This window comes from Ahaetulla prasina, chromosome 1 (assembly GCF_028640845.1).
Source record: "Ahaetulla prasina isolate Xishuangbanna chromosome 1, ASM2864084v1, whole genome shotgun sequence".
In the NCBI taxonomy this organism is placed as follows: domain Eukaryota; kingdom Metazoa; phylum Chordata; class Lepidosauria; order Squamata; family Colubridae; genus Ahaetulla; species Ahaetulla prasina.
In genome coordinates, this window is record NC_080539.1 from 50,444,794 (window position 1) to 50,464,389 (window position 19,596).

General features: G+C 42.7%; 2 protein-coding genes across 3 annotated transcripts in view; one reads left to right on the forward strand and one right to left on the reverse strand.

Moving 5' to 3' along the window:
• PRKCE (protein kinase C epsilon) overlaps positions 1-2,681 on the reverse strand; it is a 355,908-nt gene extending 353,227 nt beyond the window's left edge. The window contains exon 1 of the mRNA XM_058165212.1: positions 1,415-2,681. Within this exon, the coding sequence (XP_058021195.1) occupies positions 1,415-1,762 (348 nt within the window). The 5' untranslated portion in view covers positions 1,763-2,681. The remainder of the gene's footprint in view (positions 1-1,414) is intronic.
• Positions 2,682-17,686: 15,005 nt separating this feature from the next.
• Positions 17,687-19,596, forward strand: part of SRBD1 (S1 RNA binding domain 1) — a 188,374-nt gene continuing 186,464 nt past the window's right edge. For both annotated transcript variants that reach the window (XM_058165213.1, XM_058165214.1), the window contains exon 1: positions 17,687-18,086. The gene's annotated coding sequence lies outside the window, so the exon portion shown is untranslated. The remainder of the gene's footprint in view (positions 18,087-19,596) is intronic.

Here is a 19,596-nt window from a genome sequence, read left to right on the forward strand (position 1 = left end):
TTTTAAACATTTTGTACAGGAAGAGAAGCTCTGGGAACTGGACGCTGGACCTCTCTATGTATAAATTTTCCCTTAAGATTGGCATTTCTAACAAATTGGAAACAATTATATGAAAACAGATAAAGAAATATTGTTGAGAATGTTGGATTTGAAAGGGATCCCAAGATGGTGCAAAGCAGTACTGTGGAACTGTCCATAGTTATGCTGTGTAATCCTTGCAAAAATCACCTAGAACACATTGTGCCTGCCTGTTGAAAATGTTACTTCGTCTCTATGAAATTCTAGCGCTTTCTCTATTCCACAGGTAGTAGAAATAGAAACAACTGAAGGATGTGAAGATCTATGCTGATCTCCCAGTTCAGTTGTTACTCTCTACCCAAAGCCAGGTTAATATACAAACGAGACAGACAAACTCAAGTCTTTTTAGTGAGATCACCCTATGTGGAATCTCTGGGTCAAATGGACCTGAAAGAAGCTCTACTCAAAGCTCTTGCTCAGCCTGAATCAAGATCATAATTGACTGACTCCTCTAGATTCATATCTAAAGCCAGTGTTCGTATTCTATCAGTCAGTCCCACCCTGCTATGTGGTGTTCGATAAAGTTTGTCACCCCAATCCTGTTGCATCATGACTTCCTGAAAAGCCAAATAAATGTGTTGCTTGAGCCTAAGTTACAGTACTTTCAAACAGTCAACCTGTCCATCCTGATGGCTGAAAATAAAGCAGATGAAGGATATCTCAGAATCAAAGAGTCATATCTAAGAATTCTGGGGTTCCTGTTTTTCTTTCCTGATTTAGGAACACACGCTGTGCACAAAGGGCACAAAACAGAAAGAACCTACAGAACCTGGATTTTACCATCAGCGCTTAAAAGAGCTGAGCTGGGCTGCAATAGCAAAAAAAAAACAAAAACATATCTTAGTTTTGAGAAGCAAAATGGGAAAATGTGTTGTGGAGACTCGCGTTATGAATATAAGTTTGTTAATTGCTGGGAGTCCTAGCAGATTACAGTGGTTAGAAGCTGAATGAATAGATGGTCAAGTAAACAAATGGCAACAAACCCTAACCATGCAGTAGAGAAATACAATATTTAGCTACATGTCTTTTGGGGCATTCAGTGGCAGAGCTGAGGTCCCTAAATCCTAAATCCTAGCTATCAAGATTCAGACTACATTGTCTTTTTCTTTAAAAAAAGAAAAAGAATAGACGCATCTTCCTTTTCACAAGGCAGATTTGAGACACCACATCTCCTATGTACTTGCAAGCATGTTTCAGCCACCTGCTTGAGCCCTCCGTCCAAGATAAGCCTGTGTGGCTGAGACGCATCTGTCAAACAAAGGGGGGTAACCTTCATCTAGCTCAAAGCCATAAAAACAAACCTGACCCTGAAATGCACGCACTCTGGAGCACTCACCCAGTCCTCGAAGTGCCGGCTCCCGTTCTGCAGCAAGTCCTCAAACTGGATAGTACAGTTAGCCACAAAATCGTCGTACCCGATGGGGGCATCGTGGAAAACGGCCATTTCAATCTTCCTGCCGTTGCTAACATCGGTAACAAATTCATCGTTCCAGGCAGGGCTGTTGGTTTTCTGCTTGGTGGAGGTCTGCCCGATCCTGAAATCGTCCACATTGAGGGCAATGTATGGGTCCAGTAAAAAGGTCTGTGGCCTGGGACCCACCGCATGCCTTAGCGACCAAGGGGTGGGTTTGAGATTCACCGCTTCGCAGATTTTAATCTTCAGCATGCCATTAAAAACCACCATGGTTAGATGGCTTCACTTTTCCTTGGGATTAAGCACGCTCCGGAGCCAGGGAGGTTTCTAGGAGATGTCTCAATAAATAAGAAGGCAGGTTTAAGTGATGTGGGGGGTGGGTGGGTGCAGGGGGCTCCTTTCGGTGGCTTTGGCTAGTTTTTCCTCTTGCGACACCCAGTGAATGCATTCAGGCATACATTCATGTATACACGCATGTGTGTATATATATACACATGCATACAAACACACACGCATATATTTAAGACAGATTGGCCTCTGTGTGCGTTTTTAACGGAAAAACAAAAGGCGGGGGTTGGGGGCGCGCAGAAGGGAAGGGGAGAGGGATCGCGTTCCCGCTTGCAGAAATCCGAAATGCGATCGCAGCACATTCAAAAGAATCCTCGGAGCTGGGGGATACAGGGACGTGTCGAGATCTATATATGTATATGCGTATATTATTTTTTCCCCTCTTAAAAGGAAGACTTCCCCCCCACACACACGCCGTCGTCTTTCTCTTGTTTAGAGCGTAATCCTTGAGCAGTCCTCCGCTGAAAGCAATCCGGCGCTCACGCTCTGCTGCTGACTTGCCTGTGCGGCGGCAGGAACAACAGAGGAGGGAAGGGAGGGGAGAGGAGGGGAGGGGGAAGGGGGTCGGAAAGAAAAGCAAACACCCAGGAACACCGAACCTAACGCGCAGCCCTGCCCACTTCGCAGCCTTCCGACTGAAGGGGAGAAGGGGTGGGGGGGGAAATCACACAGTCCGAGGAACCTTACATCCGCCTCGGCTGCTGCGGGAGCTTCCTCGCCTCCTCCGCCTCCTCCTCCTCCTCCTCCAAGGCCAAGGATCCAGGGGATCGAACCCAATGCATGAGGAGAAACTGCTCCCGATCGACCTGCTCGGGAAAGGGGGGCGGTTCTTTCGTTGTTCTTTTCAGAGGATCAATTTAGGGGGGGGGGGGAGAAAGGAAAGGAAAGGGGAAAAAAACAACCTCACGCCGGCAACACGAGGTTCCCGCCCTTCCCTCCCCACCCCAAGGCCGCTGGTCTGGCTTGTGCCGCGGGCTAGGCTTGCCTGATGCTGGGCGAGGAAGGCTCCCCCAGCTGGCCCTCTCGCTCGCTTGCTCGCTCGCTCGGTGTGTCTGTCTCCCCAATGCAGGAAATGCGCAAAAGACGTCAGTGTGTGGATCTGTGTGCGAATAGAAAGTTTTGCCTGTTGGGGGAGCAATACGCGGCAAGGGATCACCGGCGAGAACAACTACCAGCGACGCGGGAAGAGCCTTTTCCGACCGTCGCTCCTCGGGGTCGTGACTTTGGACAGATATGCTCCCCCCCCCGGCGACTCACGGTTGTCCCTTCCTCCCAGCGCCAGGACTCCCAACTGGAGCGCTTCCTCCGGCGCCTCCTTCCAGCGCGCCCAAAGCCCTTCGGGGGAAGAAGGGCTGGGCAGTTCGCGACATGACTGTCCCTCTTCCGCCCTCCTCCATTGCCGCCTCCCAAGCCGGCCCGGCCCGCGCGAGGAGGCAATTTTAAAAGCGAAGCCTGCCGCGCTGCTTATTTTTTTTGCTTCGTTTTGCCCCTCACCTTTCAGCCCGGAGCCGCGAGAGGCGGCTCGCCAGCGCTTCAGCGGGCTAAGGCCGCCTCCGTGACACTGCAGGTCCCGGAGCAACACACCACTCGGGACATCCGAAGTCTCCTTCCCGGCGTCAACGGAACCGTCTTCAAGCTGGCTCTCTCCGGATGAGTTGGCTTTCAACTCTCGGAGACTCTGCCGGCACATCTGGAGGCCACCAGGTTGGGGAAGGATGCGCTAAAGCCTCGAGGCCGTTCTTTGGTGGAACGGGGACGGCCCGGCACAGCAAATGCTTGATGAACTTGAGAACTACCTGTTGGCGAGGGCTCAGTCCGTTTGCACTGTTCCAAACAGTGGGGTACAAGTAGTCCTCGACTTACAACAGTTCGTTTATTGACGGTTCAAAGTCACTGAAAAAAGGGACTTTAAGACCCTTGCAGCATCCCCATGGTCACGTAATCAAAATGCAACCGCTTGGCCACTGGTTCATATTTATGACAGTGGTCATGTCCTGGGGTCATGTGATCAGCTTTTGCAAACTTCGGACAAGCAAAAGTCAAATGGGGAAGCCAGATTCACTTAACAGCCGTGTTGCCAACATAACAACTGCACTGATTCACTTAACAACTGTGGCAAGAAAGGTCGTAAAATAGGACAAAACTCACTTAACAATTGTCTCACTTAACAAGATAAATTTTGGGCTCACTTGTGGTCATAAGTCAAGGACTACCTACATATAGTTATTTTAGACTGGGCACTTAATGGTACCAGTGAAAAGTGAAAAGGTAGTCACTTTCTTGCTGGGAGATTCACCCAATGAGCCTGCGTATCCTTGGGCGATTTTCCAGCAGGTAGGGGGCAAGACTGACAGTAGCCTTAATAGTCTAAAACTGAACTGAATATCTAAATGATATTAGCAGTCTTTCCAAAGATGCACTTTCTTTTGCAGATATTTTTTTTTTGTTTTTGCATTTATATCCCGCCCTTCTCCGAAGACTCAGGGCGGCTTACATTGTGTTAAGCAATAGTCTTCATCCATTTGTATACTATATACAAAATCAACTTATTGCCCCCCAACAATCTGGGTCCTCAAGATATTGCTTGAGAATGAAATGTTTTTAAATATAAAAAATGTAAAACTATTAAAAATAATTTTAAAACATTAAACATTCTTTGCTTGACTGTGTTTTGTACAATATATATTTATATTTATAATAAGTAAGAATAATGGACCCTGCACTGTGAGTCTTGGGTCTGGCCTCAATGGGTAGCTTTCCCTGTGTTATATGGCCCAAGCTGCTTTGGGAGCCATGGTAAGATTTCTGGCCTTATATATGAATGTTCCTGATACAGTATATAAAAATACCCTGGAAAAAAGATCTTTATGCCAGCATTTTTCTTCACAAGTGCTTATTGTATATATTTTCTCCATATATGTATCCACACTGTCTCATTTCTCATGACTAGTGCAGTTTTCATAGCCCAAGTAAAACAATGGACATAAAAATGAGAATGTAAATGTATATGTACATTGTTAAAAACTGGTCTGCAGAATGCTAAAGAAAATAAAACAACGTGTTGGGATTTCGATGCTCCAGATGTGATTCCCAGCTACTTGATTATTAGAAGGGGCAGAGCTTTGGCTTGGCTATCACTGAAATAATTTCCTCAGCTCCCCCCCACACCTCAATGCTTGGGAAGCAGACAGGAAACCAAAGGAAAACTTAGCTCCTCGTCTGGATCCAAGACAAGGATTGTGAACCACTCTCTCCCAGGAGAGATGTTGAAGGGAGGAGAAGACAATGCTAGCCCACGAAACAATTCAACAGGATGACCTGGAGTTTCCATTATGTTTTTCCCTCTATGTTTAGCTATGACAGTGGCGAGGAAGCACTGTTCCAGTCAGAAGATACTTAGACGTTGTAATAAAATATTACTTTTGTGTCACATTATTTTAATTGATTGATCAGATAAATTCAGAGGTTTTAAACTTTTTCTTCCTTTCCTGTGGATGCTGGAAAACTGTTAGACATCACAGCAGATCGCATAACAAATTTTTAAAAAGCAAATCAAAAGCTTTTTATGTATTTCAGTACCATCAGTGGCAAAGTAATTGTTAAAAACAGCATCTTGTGTGGAAATGACTAATTCCAGCCAAGGCCGCTGGGAAGGGGCCATTTAACTGAGACATGTTCTGTCAAAATTCTGATGAATAGAAAACTTGCATTATGAGCTGATAGAGAAAATTGATTCCACATTGGGAAAAAGAGAGAGGGAGGGAGGGAGGGAGAGAGAGAGAGAGAGTTTAAAGATGAAAAAATGGTCCACTGAACTGGCCTCATTATGAAAATCAATCCTTTAGTCAGTGGTTTTGTTTGTCCTTTTGACATTCGAGCATCACATTATGAAAACTTGGCCTCCCCTCTGGATTATCCAGCTTCACTCAGTATCAGAAAAATAAAACAAGACCAAATAAAACATTCCCAATATTCCCAGCATTGTTTCTATGAATGTGAGAACCTTTGATTAAATTATTATTTTTTTAAATGTAATGATGTAATTTAAAAAAAAACATTTAATGCACACAGTGTGTATTAAAGAGACACTGAACAGTAAAAACCATCTTAGAAGTACAGTATCTTCATGCTGTTTTACAATGTGGGTTAGTACTTACTGTGTGATAGGTGTATTTACCAACCTACCCCAAAGTGGTATTTGCATGTATTAGACAGGACTTCAGAAAGTTCTGCCATTTCCAATTATCTCAGCCTCTGACTGATGGTTTCTATTTATGAGAACTGAAGGCCAATTCAAGTTGAAGTACTAGGCTGGGGAAATAATACTCCATTATTATTGGATTTTTTTGTGCCAATTTATGACAATTACTGTGTAACTAAAATGTAGCTGCTGAGAAAGAAACAGTATTGCCATGCACTGGAATACCCAAGGAAATAGAAACAAAATCTTTAGACTACGTGGGAGTAGCATCTACTACAATGTGTTTCCTTTTGGGGTGGAGAACAACAGGGGAGGGAATAATAATGTAAGGAATAATAGGCATTGTTGGCTTGAACATTAAAGCACCTAAACTGTAAGGTTTCATTGCAGGTCCCAATGGACTAAACAAAGAACTCTGTCTTGTTTGTAATTATTGTATTTACCCACAAGACATGCATATTTGATAAATGCATGTGAGTCACAGTTTAACATTTTCCTTTCTAGGACCAATTTTACATTTCTAATGGCATAATGTTTTCTGCTGCAAGTCATATTATTGAAACATGCCAATCAGCATTTTAGATACCAATCAATCTACACCAGGGATGTCAAACTGGCGGCCCACGGGTCCGGTACACCATTCACAGGCCATGCCTACCCCAGTTCCACGAGGGGAAAAACATTGTGATAAGTCACACAACAGCAATGTGATGCCCCGAGTTTGACACCCATGATCTACACTCATAATCTCTTAAATAAGCTACTGTTGGAAGAGAATATTTGCAGCTCAGTGTTGAATTGTGGGGTCCTTGGTACTCTCTAGGCTTAGTGGTTTTCTTGCAGACATTTCATTACCAAACTAGGTAACATCATCAGTGCTAGTACAGAATAGAGTTCACTCTCATTTTATATAGCAGTGGCTTACCCTGTTAGCAGTTGTCTGGTACTCACCTTTCACTGGTGTTCCCTTGGCTGTCTCAGGTGGTGCTAGTGCATCCCTCACTGCTTGGTTTGCTGCTCTGGACTTCTCAAGGGTCTTCAGAGGTGTCCTCCTCACTGTGCTCACCCTTGGGGACCCTGCCTTGGTCTGCCAATTGAGGGCTGGGCATTCGGCCACGCAATGACCTGGCTGGCCACATTGGAAACATTTCAATATTGGTTGGGCTGTCCCATCCCGTGGAACCCTGCAAGGACAGGGATTACCTGGCTGGTCATGAGTGGATGCTCCGTGGTCCTTCGTGATTGGCACCGAACTACCCCTTGGGGCAACACTCCTGTAGCTCTGCATCAAGCTTGATGGCTACTTGGTACAGGTGGCTAACCGGTGAGGGAGGCCCCAATAGGCATAGGCCTGATGTAGACCCCTGTCTAGGCCTGCCTTAAAATGATGGACCAGCAGGTGCTCAGGCCATTCCCTCACCTTACCAGCCCGTAGACCCTCTCTGGCTGTCCCCTCTGTTGTAGTACCAGTAGATCAGGTCTTCGAATTGGGCCCGTAGTGCCTCCAGGAAAAGGCCAATGTCCGCAAGCTCACCAGCATGCAGAGATGTCACCCACTCAACCACTTTCCCTCCAACACCACTGTCACAGCAACAACCATTGTCCACTGAGATGGGTACAGACAGCTGTAGCAATCCATGTGGCTGATCACCTGGCTTAAAGACAGAGCCAAACAGTCTGGGTCCCCATCAAAAGTAGCCTTCAAGTGAGGGGTTCCATGGGCATTGGGTAAGGCCAATTGGCTGTCGGCCATCCCAAACCCAGTGGACCCTGGTCAGTCTGCCATTGGGCTGGGACCCCAGGTGCTGTCAATGGGACCTGGTGACCATAGGGTGATCCTGCTTGACGTGGGGCCTAGAAAGATGGGGCCGTCCCCTCAGCCTGTCACTCCAGTCAACAACCCCTGCTGACCCCCCAAGATCCCCCATGGGGAACCCTTGTTGTTGAAGGCACCTGCGATCCACTTGGGATGGTATCCAGCTGTAGCTTCGGACTTACCAATCGAAAATGGGTAGATGGTACAGCATTGTGCTGGCCCATGAGGTTTCCTCTCTCCCCAGGTCCCATGATTGCATGGTAGGAGCATACTGGAAGCTGGCATCTGCAAATCACTCCCTCAGTATCTCCATTGTGTGGCTACTGGGGTGGTTGAGTAGCTGTACTCCCCCTCCCCATCACAGTCCATCAACCACCTTTAATGCCATACATTTGCCTGGACTCTGGAATAACTAAGGGTTGCTAGGGATCCTTACTCGTGGACACATCTGTGGCTGGCTGTCCCTGGATCATCAGCTGCACATTTCCTCACACTTCACGCTCCTTCAGACGCTGGTCTGGCACCCCAGGCTCTGCGCCTTGCTCTGGTATAATGATCAACTCTGCAACCTGTGACGCTGTCACCTCAGCTGTTGGACCCATCCTTTCAGCCATCTCCCCTTCCAGTTCTCCTACCTTCCAGCTGAAAGCAGCAGAAAATAAAATAAGAAAATTGGGGGAAAATGAGCACTGACTTCCACTCAAAAGATCCAAGCTCAGGACCTAATCCAGTAATAACAATCCCAGGCATGTGGGCGGGTGATAACTGAGTTTATTAAGCTGGACTCAGGCATACAAATGAGCTCCAAAAAGCACTGGTCACAAAACAGATGCAATCTGGAATTAAAGTTAGCGCTGGGAGCATTCGTCTCCCAGCACAGCTATATAGGCAAGCCATGCTCTCTGCCAGTGCAGGCCTTGCCCAGAAGTCGCTCACCCAATTCCGTGTGGCAAGATTCAACCAAGCCTGGCACATAGACAGCCTACAAGGTTAGCTCCCAGCGCTAACTTTAATTCCAGATTGCATCTGTTTTGTGACCAGTCCCTTGGGAGTCTGACAACCAATAGGATACATTTCTTGCAAGGCCTAAGAGAGGGTATAAATATATCTCACTCTCCACTCTATGTGGTCTTCTACTGAGAATCACACGTGCTTGGTGGCTCTGCTTCACCATTAACTATAAGGGGCATGCATAAGAGCACAAAAGTGCCTACCGTTCCTGTCCTATTGTTCCCTTCATCATATCAAATTGATATAGTTGAAGCATATTTTTTTACATATATGAATAGAATAGAATAGAATTTTTTATTGGCCAAGTGTGATTGGACACACAAGGAATTTGTCTTGGTGCATATGCTCTCAGTGTACATAAAAGAAAAGATACGTTCATCAAGGTACAACATTTACAACACAATTGATGATCAATATATCAATATAAATCATAAGGATTGCCAGCAACAAGTTATAGTCATACAGTCATAAGTGGAAAGAGATTGGCGATGGGAACCATGAAACGATTAATAGTAGTGCAGATTCAGTAAATAGTCTGACAGTGTTGATGGAATTATTTGTTTAGCAGAGTGATGGCCTTCGGGAAAAAACTGTTCTTGTGTCTAGTTGTTCTGGTGTGCAGTGCTCTATAGCGTCGTTTTGAGGGTAGGAGTTGAAACAGTTTATGTCCAGGATGCGAGGGATCTGCAAATATTTTCACGGCCCTCTTCTTGATTCGTGCAGTATACAGGTCCTCAATGGAAGGCAAGTTGGTAGCAATTATTTTTTCTGCAGTTCTAATTATCCTCTGAAGTCTGTGTTTTTCTTGTTGGGTTGCAGAACCGAACCAGACAGTTATAGAGGTGCAAATGACAGACTCAATAATTCCTCTGTAGAATTGGATCAGCAGCTCCTTGGGCAGTTTGAGCTTACTGAGTTGGCGCAGAAAGAACATTCTTTGTTGTCCTTTTTTAATGATGTTTTTGATGTTAGCTGTCCATTTGAGATCTTGCGATATGATAGAACCCAGAAATTTGAAGGTTTCTACTGTTGATACTGTGTTGTCAAGTATTGTGAGAGGTGGAAGTATGGAAGGGTTTTTCCTAAAGTCTACCACCATTTCTACGGTTTTGAGTGTGTTCAGTTCCAGATTGTTTTGGTTGCACCACAAGGCTAGTCGTTCGACCTCTCGTCTATATGCGGATTCGTCATTGTCTCGAATGAGACCAATCACTGTTGTGTCATCTGCGAACTTCAGTAGCTTAACAAATGGATCATTGGAGATGCAGTCATTGGTATACAGAGAGAAGAGAAGTGGGGAGAGCACACAGCCTTGGGGAGCCCCTGTGCTAATTGTACATGTATGTATATATTTTCTTCAAAATATGTTGTTTTATCTGTGACAATTGTTTGTATATACTATTGTGACAAAAAGAAATAAAAATAAATAAATAAATAAACCATCCTTCCAAGCAGCCTCCATGTTTCCAGTGTCTTTCTTCCCACTTGGAACTGAACCCAGATGGACATTTCTTCCAACACCTTTAATACAGAAATTTGCAAACTCAGTTAAATCATAACAGGTTTGCAACAATTCAAGTAGGAACAAGCAACTGTATTTAAACTGTATTTTAGAGAGATTGGCTTTTATTGCTTGTCTTTTCACATTTAATGCTTGGCTGGCAATTTTCTATTTCTTTTGTAAAGCCAAAACAGAGAGTTACAGCAGAGCTACCTGGTGCCAGCCCCTGACCTTGGCATGGCCTGAAAATACAAACCAGTTGTGTGTGGAGAAACAGCATCCCCTAGTGGAAGTAGTATGCAAATATCCAACCTCACTCCAGTGTTGTGGACATTTTCCTTATTCATTTCCTTATTTTCAAGGGAACACAAACTGGCAACTGAACTTTCTGCAAGCCTTTTCTGATGTCTTCACTGCGATTGGCAACATGATTAATAAATCGTTCTTTTAGGAAATGTCACTGCAAATAAGACTCAGTTCCTAAATATGAAAACCGACCAGAGGTGGTATTCAGCAGGTTCTGACCAGTTCTGGCCCCATCCCCATCTATTCTCTGCCTCTCGAGTCCCAGCTGATTGGGAGGAAATGGGGCTTTTACAATAACCTTCCCTGGAGTGGGGTGGGAATGGAGATTTTACAGTATTTTTATTATTATTATTTATTATTATTATTATTTATTAAATTTTTATACCGCACTTCTCCCGAAGGACTCAGGGCGGTTTATAGCCATAATAAAAAAGAACAGCAATATACACATAAAACCATAATTAAAAAACTTATTATACAAATGGCCGAATTAAAACATTTAAAATAAAACCCCGAATTTATAAAATGTTAAAACGTTAAAACTAATTAAGATCCTATTAAAATCCTATGCCAGTCCTGCGCGAACAAACAAATAGGTCTTCAGCTCTTGGCGGAAAGTCCGAAGGTCCTGCAATTGCCGAAGTCCAGGAGGAAGTTCGTTCCAAAGGGTGGGAGCCCCCACAGAGAAGGCCCTTCTTCTCTGTATCCTTCTCCTTCTCCTGCCACGTTCACCAAACCACGCCCACCAAGCCACACCCACAGAACCGGTAGTAAAAAAATTTGAAACCCACCACTGGAACCGACTCCCTATTTGCAGGTAGATTCTCAGCCTTTACTGAGCCTCTCCTTTGCAGAAAAGACACAGAATGTGCATGAACCATTTCATGACTAACATGGAAAGTTCACCCAGAAAATGTTGACAATCAGCTCAAAACAAATGAGATATAGGTGATGCTTAATATTACATAATGATTAGATATAATTGGCTAAACCCTTATTTACAGATTTCCAATTGCATTGTATCATCATTTTCTACTATAAAATTGCACAGTTACTTTCATAATACAGAGTTACTTTCACCATTCAACTGGTTCATTGTCCACTTTGCCACAACAGACACCCATCTCTGGAATGCTATCCTTCTTTACAGTCCTTTATTTAGTGGGTTGCAGGAGTCATGCAATGATAGTCAATCTATCCATCTTTTTCCTATCACCACATTCTGATATATATTTTTTTAGATAAAAGGAGCTAAAGGAATAGTAGACACAAAGCAAGTCCGTAGTATAAAAATACTTCTGGGTAGGGCTTTTCTTTTCTTTTTGTTCTTATAATCAATTTTACCACTGATAATAAGGTTACATGAAAATCCTGCCATATGTAGATTTTAATTCATAGGCAAACTGTATTTAAAGTCAATATTCCCAGTCTTAAATACTAAAAAAAGTATTCCCACTTTTGCTATGGAACACACCCTTTGCATGGACAAAAGGTGTAAAAATGATTATTTGCAATGCTTTCACAGCACTCAGTCCTTTGGTCATAATGTATTCTCTTCCTCTGCTCTCTCAGCCATTTCCAATTACTGATAAATGCTGGCTTAACTGATTTCATCAAGAGGAAAGATAGACTGATCAGATACACAATATCATTGACCATATAAGCTATGATAGTTAGAATGAAAATCAACTTCTATGATAACTGAGAATCTGATTCATTCATTCATATATATGTGTGTGTGTATGTACATGTATATATGTGTGTGTGTGTACATGTATGTGTGTGTATGTATATGTATATATTTGTTTTCTGAGGTTTTCGCGGGTGTTTGTATGTAGGTCTTTGGTTATTCGGGTTTTCTCCCGCGTAAAATTGGAAGTGTCTTGGCGACGTTTCGACGAAGTCTCATTCATCATCTTCAGGCTTCAGCTTCGTGCTTGCTCCCAGAAGCACGAAGCTGAAGCCTGAAGATGACGAATGAGACTTTGTCGAAACGTCGCCAAGACACTTCCAATTTTACGCGGGAGAAAACCCGAATAACCAAAGACCTATATGTATATATATATATACATACATACATACATATAGATATACATACATGTGTGTGTGTGTGTGTGTATGTGTATGTGTATGTATATCTATATGTATGCACACACACCACAACATTTAAACCCTATCCCTAACCTCTATAGATGCTTTGAAAAATTGCCCCTTCATTCAGCCATCCTCATTCTAAACCATTTATAGTCTTGAAAATAATCAACAGCTTTGAATTGCTCCTGGGAAGCAACTGAAAGGCTGAAAGCAACAGAGCAAGCAGCAGTTCTCTTCACAATTCTGCTATATTCTGGACATCTCAAAATCAATTGCATGCAGAATGAACTTCAAAAATCAAGATGATATAATCAACACCTATCACTTTAGTCAGAATTGCATTCACCCTGGTTAAATAAGGCCTTTGTTGCCATCTTGAGTGCAATACATTAATTCCAGTACAAGTGTTTATTGATTGGGCCCTCAGATATACATAACACTACTATATTCTACATTTAATAACTCACATAAACTTGCTGGCTCAGTCTCAATGCCAACAAGGAATTAAACTGGTTTTGCATAATATTAAAACAGATTTCTACTTCAAAGCACTGCCGGAAGTTGATGACGCACATAGCTATTTTGGAGGTGTACACAAGCCTTCCATAATACATTTTAACAAAATATAAAAATAGCTATACCATTTACATTTACAACTCAGGTTATTTATATCCATACCCTGTACTTGCATACTTACAGAAAGATCATGGATATATTTTTGTTCACAGATTATATTGAGATAATTTTACAGTTGCTTCTACAACTTTAGATTTTGCCTACTGCTAAAACTTTACAGCAGATGCTTGATTTTCATAAATCCATAGTTATGCATTGATGTTTGTTCACGGCAATGAACATATGAAAATATTTTTAGATTACTTATTAAGAACACAAGTAGAGAGTATAATAAAAAAAAAATCTTGGCAATCCTGTCAGTGGTCTCCATATGATCAATATTGAGATGATATACTATGTCAGCAGCCCCCGAACTTTGGGGCACTAGGGACCAGCTCCACAGAGAGAGGCTTTTCCATGGACCGGAGGGGACGTGGTTTCATGTGCTGCCTGCATCCTGCAAATGGGGCTTTGCTTGTTTGCGCAGCCCAGTTTTTGACATTCTGTTGCCCAGTGCCAGGCCACAGACCTGGGGTTGGGGACCCCTGTACTATGTCATTGCTTAATGACTAGGCTGTTGTTGGTTTTTATCATTGGCTTCTTGAACACACCAACAGACCTGAAAGTTATTTCTTAGGATCTTTCTCCAGTTCCAATAGCCATTATGCAAACTTGACTTAACAACATGAAGTCCATGGCCTTCTGCCATGGCCTTCTAGGGCTTCATCCAGGGGTGAAATCCAGCAGGTTCTGACAGGTTCTGGAGAACCGGCAGTGGAAATTCTGAGCAGTTCAGAAAACCAGCAAATACCACCTCCGGCTGGCCCCAGAGTAGGGTGGGAATGGAGATTTTGCAATATCCTTCCCCTGGAGTGGGATAGGAATGGAAATTTTACAATATCCTTCCCCTGGAGTGGGGTGGGAATGGAGATTTTGCAGTATCCTTCCCCTGCCATGCCCACCAAGCCACACCACGCCCACCAAGCAATGGCCACAGGAGTAAAAAAAATGGATTTCACCACTGGCTTCATCTTATATTCAACCCTTGAATAAGATAGCCAAGTTATTCAAAGCTGAACTGGTGATTAAAAAAAGGGTTTTTTCCCCACTACTTTTCCCCCTGCTTTACTGTTTCATTGTGTTGGCAGGGGGGTGGGGGATGTTCCTGGGAGCAATGAAAAAGAACGCTCGGGATACACACCAAGAATATAATGTATATTCCTAACAGGTTGCTCAAAGTTATGAAGGTCATTCCAGCTCCTCAGCAAAGGTAAGAGGCATCTAGTTTGGATAGCAATCATATAAGAATATATCAGAAGCAAATGATTACTTCTGTAACAATGGCAAAGGCATCAATTTATACTATGCAGCAAGTAATGGTAAACCACTCCTGTACTTTTACCATGAAAATCACATGGGTAGAAATTATATGATTAATGCAGTGTTAGATGATAGATCCCTGAGGTCTGATAGCACTCAGTGTAGATACACAAGTGTCTTATCCACTCTGGTGAGATGGACAGATGTTTTCAGGGAGAGGCTTAACAAAAGACTTAACATAATGTGCAAACTATCAGATACCTGTACAATTAGCACAGGGACCCCCCAGGCTGTGTGCTCTCTCCACTTCTCTTTTCTCTCTATACTAATGACTGCATCTCAAACAATCCATCTATTAAACTACTGAAGTTTGCAGATTATACGACAATGATTGGTCTATTTGAGACAACGATGAATCAGCATACAGATGGGAGGTTGAACAACTAGCCTCGTGGTGCGACCGGAACAATCTGGAACTGAACACACTCAAAACTGTAGAAATGGTGGTAGACTTTAGGAGAAATTCTCCCATATTACCACCTCTTACAATACTAGACAACACAGTATCAACAGTAGAGACCTTTAAATTTCTAGGTTCTATCATATCTCAAGACCTAAAATGCACACCTAACATCAAAAACATCATCAAAAAAGCACAGCAAAGAATGTTCTTTCTGCACCAACTCAGGAAGCTCAAATTGTCCAAGGATACATTCAACAGAGGAATTACTGAGCCTGTCATCTGTACCTCTATAGCTGTCTGGTTTGGTTCTGCATCCCAAGATGACAGACACAGACTTCAGAGGATAATTAGAACTGCAGAAAAAACAATTACTACTGTTGGAAGAAATATCCATCTGGGTTCAGTTCCAAGTGGGGACAAAGACACTGGAAACATGGAGGCTGCTTGGAAAGATGGTTTAATGGTGGTCAGGATCACATGGCTTGAGTTCCTGAACAGAAAAGGGATGAGATCCTGTGCGCTCCCTGGCTTTATGTTTTTTCCGAGCTTTGAACTTTCTGGGGCACAGGAAGAGTATCCTGATTGGTTGTCAAACTCCCAGGTGGTCTAGGGGTCTTAGCTAACGTTGTAGGTTGTCTCTCAAGCTTGCTTGAGCCTTGCCATGTGGTGAGTTTCTGTTGCTAGATGAGTCCTATTGTGTTGCAAATGATGCTCCATTGACAAAGGTGGGGGGATTGAGTGAGCTTGGCTGAAGCCTTAATTGCCCATTGACAAAGGTGGGGAGAATGAATTTCTACCTTTGACCCATTGACAAAGATGGGGGAGTCAGGAAGCTGCTTCGTCTTTAAAACATGTTTCTCCATTTCTCATCCAGGGAAATATATTCTGCCTTTTTAAATATTTTCTAAAATATTTCATTCTTCTAGGAGGGGGGTGGGTGCTAAATTCCTACACTACCAACCTGCTTTCCATTGAGGATCTGTATACTGCAGGAGTCAAAAAGAGGGCTGTGAAAATATTCACAGACCCCTCGCTTCCTGGACATAAACTGTTTTAACTCCTACCCTCAAAATGACGCTATAGAGCACTGCACACCAGAACAACTAGACACAAGAACATTTTTCCCTGAACACCATCACTCTGCTAAACAAATAATTCCCTCAACACTGTCAAACTAGTTACTAAGTCTGCATTACTAGTACTATTAGTCTTCTCATTGTTGCTATCACTCATCTCCTCCCACTTATGACTGCATGACTGTACTTTATTGCTTGTATCATTAGAATTTATAGATATTGTTTCCTGATTGCTTATTTGTATCCTATGACTATCATTAAGTGCTGTACCTTATGATCCTTGATGAATGTATCTTGCCTTTTTATGTACATTGAGAACATATGCACCAAAGACAAATTCCTTGTGCGTCCAATCACACTTGGCCAATAAAGAATTCTATTCTATTCTATTCTATTCTATTCTATTCTATTCTATTCTATTCTATTCTATTCTATTCTATTCTATTCCACAATATCCTCAATTTCACATGCTAGCAAAATAACACTTAGGATTGTTTAAGGCAATTAGAGCCAGCCCTATATGGAAAAGGAGAAGGGTTCAAGCTGGCTTTTGAAAAGGCCAAGGAAGACATTATTGTTCACACACACCAGATAATTGAGAAAGCCAAAAGAATACTAAAAGAATACTAAAAAGAGTTCTGTGCTTTATTGATGATAGAAAAGCCTTGTGAGTCATGTCAAACTGTGGAACATGCTTAAAAAATTGCGCAATTCCAAAACGTCTCATCGGCCTCCTATTACTTAGGAATAATTAAGTAATAATTAAATAATTTATTTATTTAATTAATTAAATTAATAATTAAATAATAATAATCTAATAACAATTAGAAATAATTATTAAATAAATAATTTAAGGGGCGTGCATAAGAGCACAAAAGTGCCTACCATTCCTGTCCTATTGTTCTCTTCAGTATATCAAATTAATATAGTTGATGCATATTTTTTTACTTATATATATATATATATATATATATATATTCTTCAAGATATGTTGTTTTATCTATGACAATTGTTTATGTATACTGTTGTGACAAAAAGAAATAAAAAAAAATAACATGGACACAAAGAATGTAGAACGCTTGGAAGAACAGGCGAGATTGACACCTATTTAATACAGGAGTCTCCAACCTTGGCAACTTTACGACTTGTGGACTTCAATTCCCAGAATTCCTCAGCCAGCGCATGCGCATGCGCTGGCTGAGGAATTCTGGGAGTTGAAGTCCACAAGTCGTAAAGTTGCCAAGGTTGGAGACTCCTGTATCAAATAAACAAGGAACGGATGGTCCAGACTGGAATGCCTGATAAACAGGAGCACCTAGTGGCCAAACTGAAAAACAGCAGAAATACTTTCTGTTGGAAGTTATCTTTTCTCGCGAGTCTTCCAAGACACGCTTATTAGCTTAGTAAACCAGACCCAAGGAGCACAGAGGAAGATTCTTCCCATCAGCATCGGGATTAGAGTCCCCTTCGCTGGAGCGTCTGCGGAAAGTGCGGGCGCGCCGCTCCCGCCGCCTTCATTGTCACACACTGGTTGGGGAATTCTGGGACTTGAAGTCCACACAGTTTAAAGTTGCCAAAAAAAAAAAAAGCCAAACACTCGGGCTAATCCGAAGAGGAAGCGACTCCCCGGGACTTCATTGTCACCGAGGGCTGCCGGAGCTGCTTCGATGCGTATTTCCTGCTCCTCCCCTCGGTTCAGGTCGCTGCTTCCTCCGCTTGGAAAGCCAGGGTTTTGTTACAGTCGCTGCTGGCGCCGGTTTTAAATCTGAACGCGGGCTTATAAGAGGGAAGGCGAAACAAGCGGCGACATTTCGTCTCCTCCAGTAGCCAAAGCTGGAAAAAGGTGAATTGGGGTAGAGGTTGCGGCGTTCAGGGAGGTGCCGAACGTGGAAACCTCTAGGGCTGCTAGGTTCGTGAGAGTTGCTATCCATGTTTCGATTAAAAAAAGAAAAAACAGGTTTATTTTCGTTAATCCTTTGCAGTGCGGGGTTGCAGGATTTTTGCTGGTTTATGAAATAATCGAGTATGAGGAGGAATTGGTCTCTCAGAGCAACCATGCAACTAGTTCATGGTTCCGTTGCTTTAGAATTTTCCCCCCAAATATTCTGGACCAGGCATACTAATAAGAGAGGCATAGCAATAAGATATGCATAGTAAGAAGGCACAACATATTACTACAACATAGGTCTCCTGTGTGAGCAGTGAGTTGGACTAGATGACCTCCAACATCCTTTCCAACACTGTTACTGTTACCTGATAAAAACTGTGTAAGGTCTATTCCATAGGCTGTTTTTCCCTACATACGCAAAAACAAAGTTCCTGTCTAGATCATGATAAAAGCCCACCTGGTTAGTGTTTTATGTAGTCCAAGGACCAGTTGCAATGTATCTGTACAGAGCCCAAATCATTTATTTACACACACACACACACACACACACACACACACACACACACACACACCTTTCCATGCTTGTGAGCCTTTCTAAAAGGACTAAAGTTCTCTGGGCTTCCCTTGGGCTCTCTCTCTACTCTGTAAGGTAAGGATACTTGCATCTTTTGTTATCTGCCCTTCTCTTAGGCTTAAGTGAATTCTCCATATATCTAGATTAAGTCAAAAATATCCACCTTGTGTTGTGTTGCCGAATGTGTGGACAGATTAGGTTAGAGTTTAAGTCAAACTCCTGGCCCGTGGTCTGGATGCGTTACGTGTTGGCCATACCCATGCCCGGTTTAGCAAAGGGAAAAAAGTCCTGATACGTCACATGATGCCACCATGAAGACATGAGTTTGACACCCCAGGGTTAGAGCAATAGTTCTCAAAGTGTGGTTTGGAGATCCCTGGGGTTTCCAAGACCCTTTCAGTGGATCTGTGAAGTCAAATATTTTTAAATTTGGTTTTAATTTATAATAGAGTAAATATTTATATTTAAAGCTCACATAAACCAAAACTTTTTGGGATCCTCTGTCATTTTTAAGAATGTAAGAGTCCCGAAACCAAAATGTTTGACAACTGCTTTGTAGTAATGCAAACCTTGTTTTCTCACACCTTATTCATTAAATACTTTCCTACAATGAAATTCAGGCAGTCCTCGAGTTATAACCGCAATTGAGCCCAACCTATATGTTGCTAAGTGAAACATTTGTTAAGTGAGTTTGCCCCATTTTACGACTTTTCTTGCCCGAGTTGTTAAGTGAATCATTGCATTTGTTAAATTAGTAACATGGTTGTTAAGTGAATCTGGATTCCCCACTGACTTTGCTAATCAGAAGGTCACAAAAGCTGATTACATGACCCCAGGACACTGCAACCATCATAAATATGAACCACTAGCCAAGCATCTGAATGTTGATCA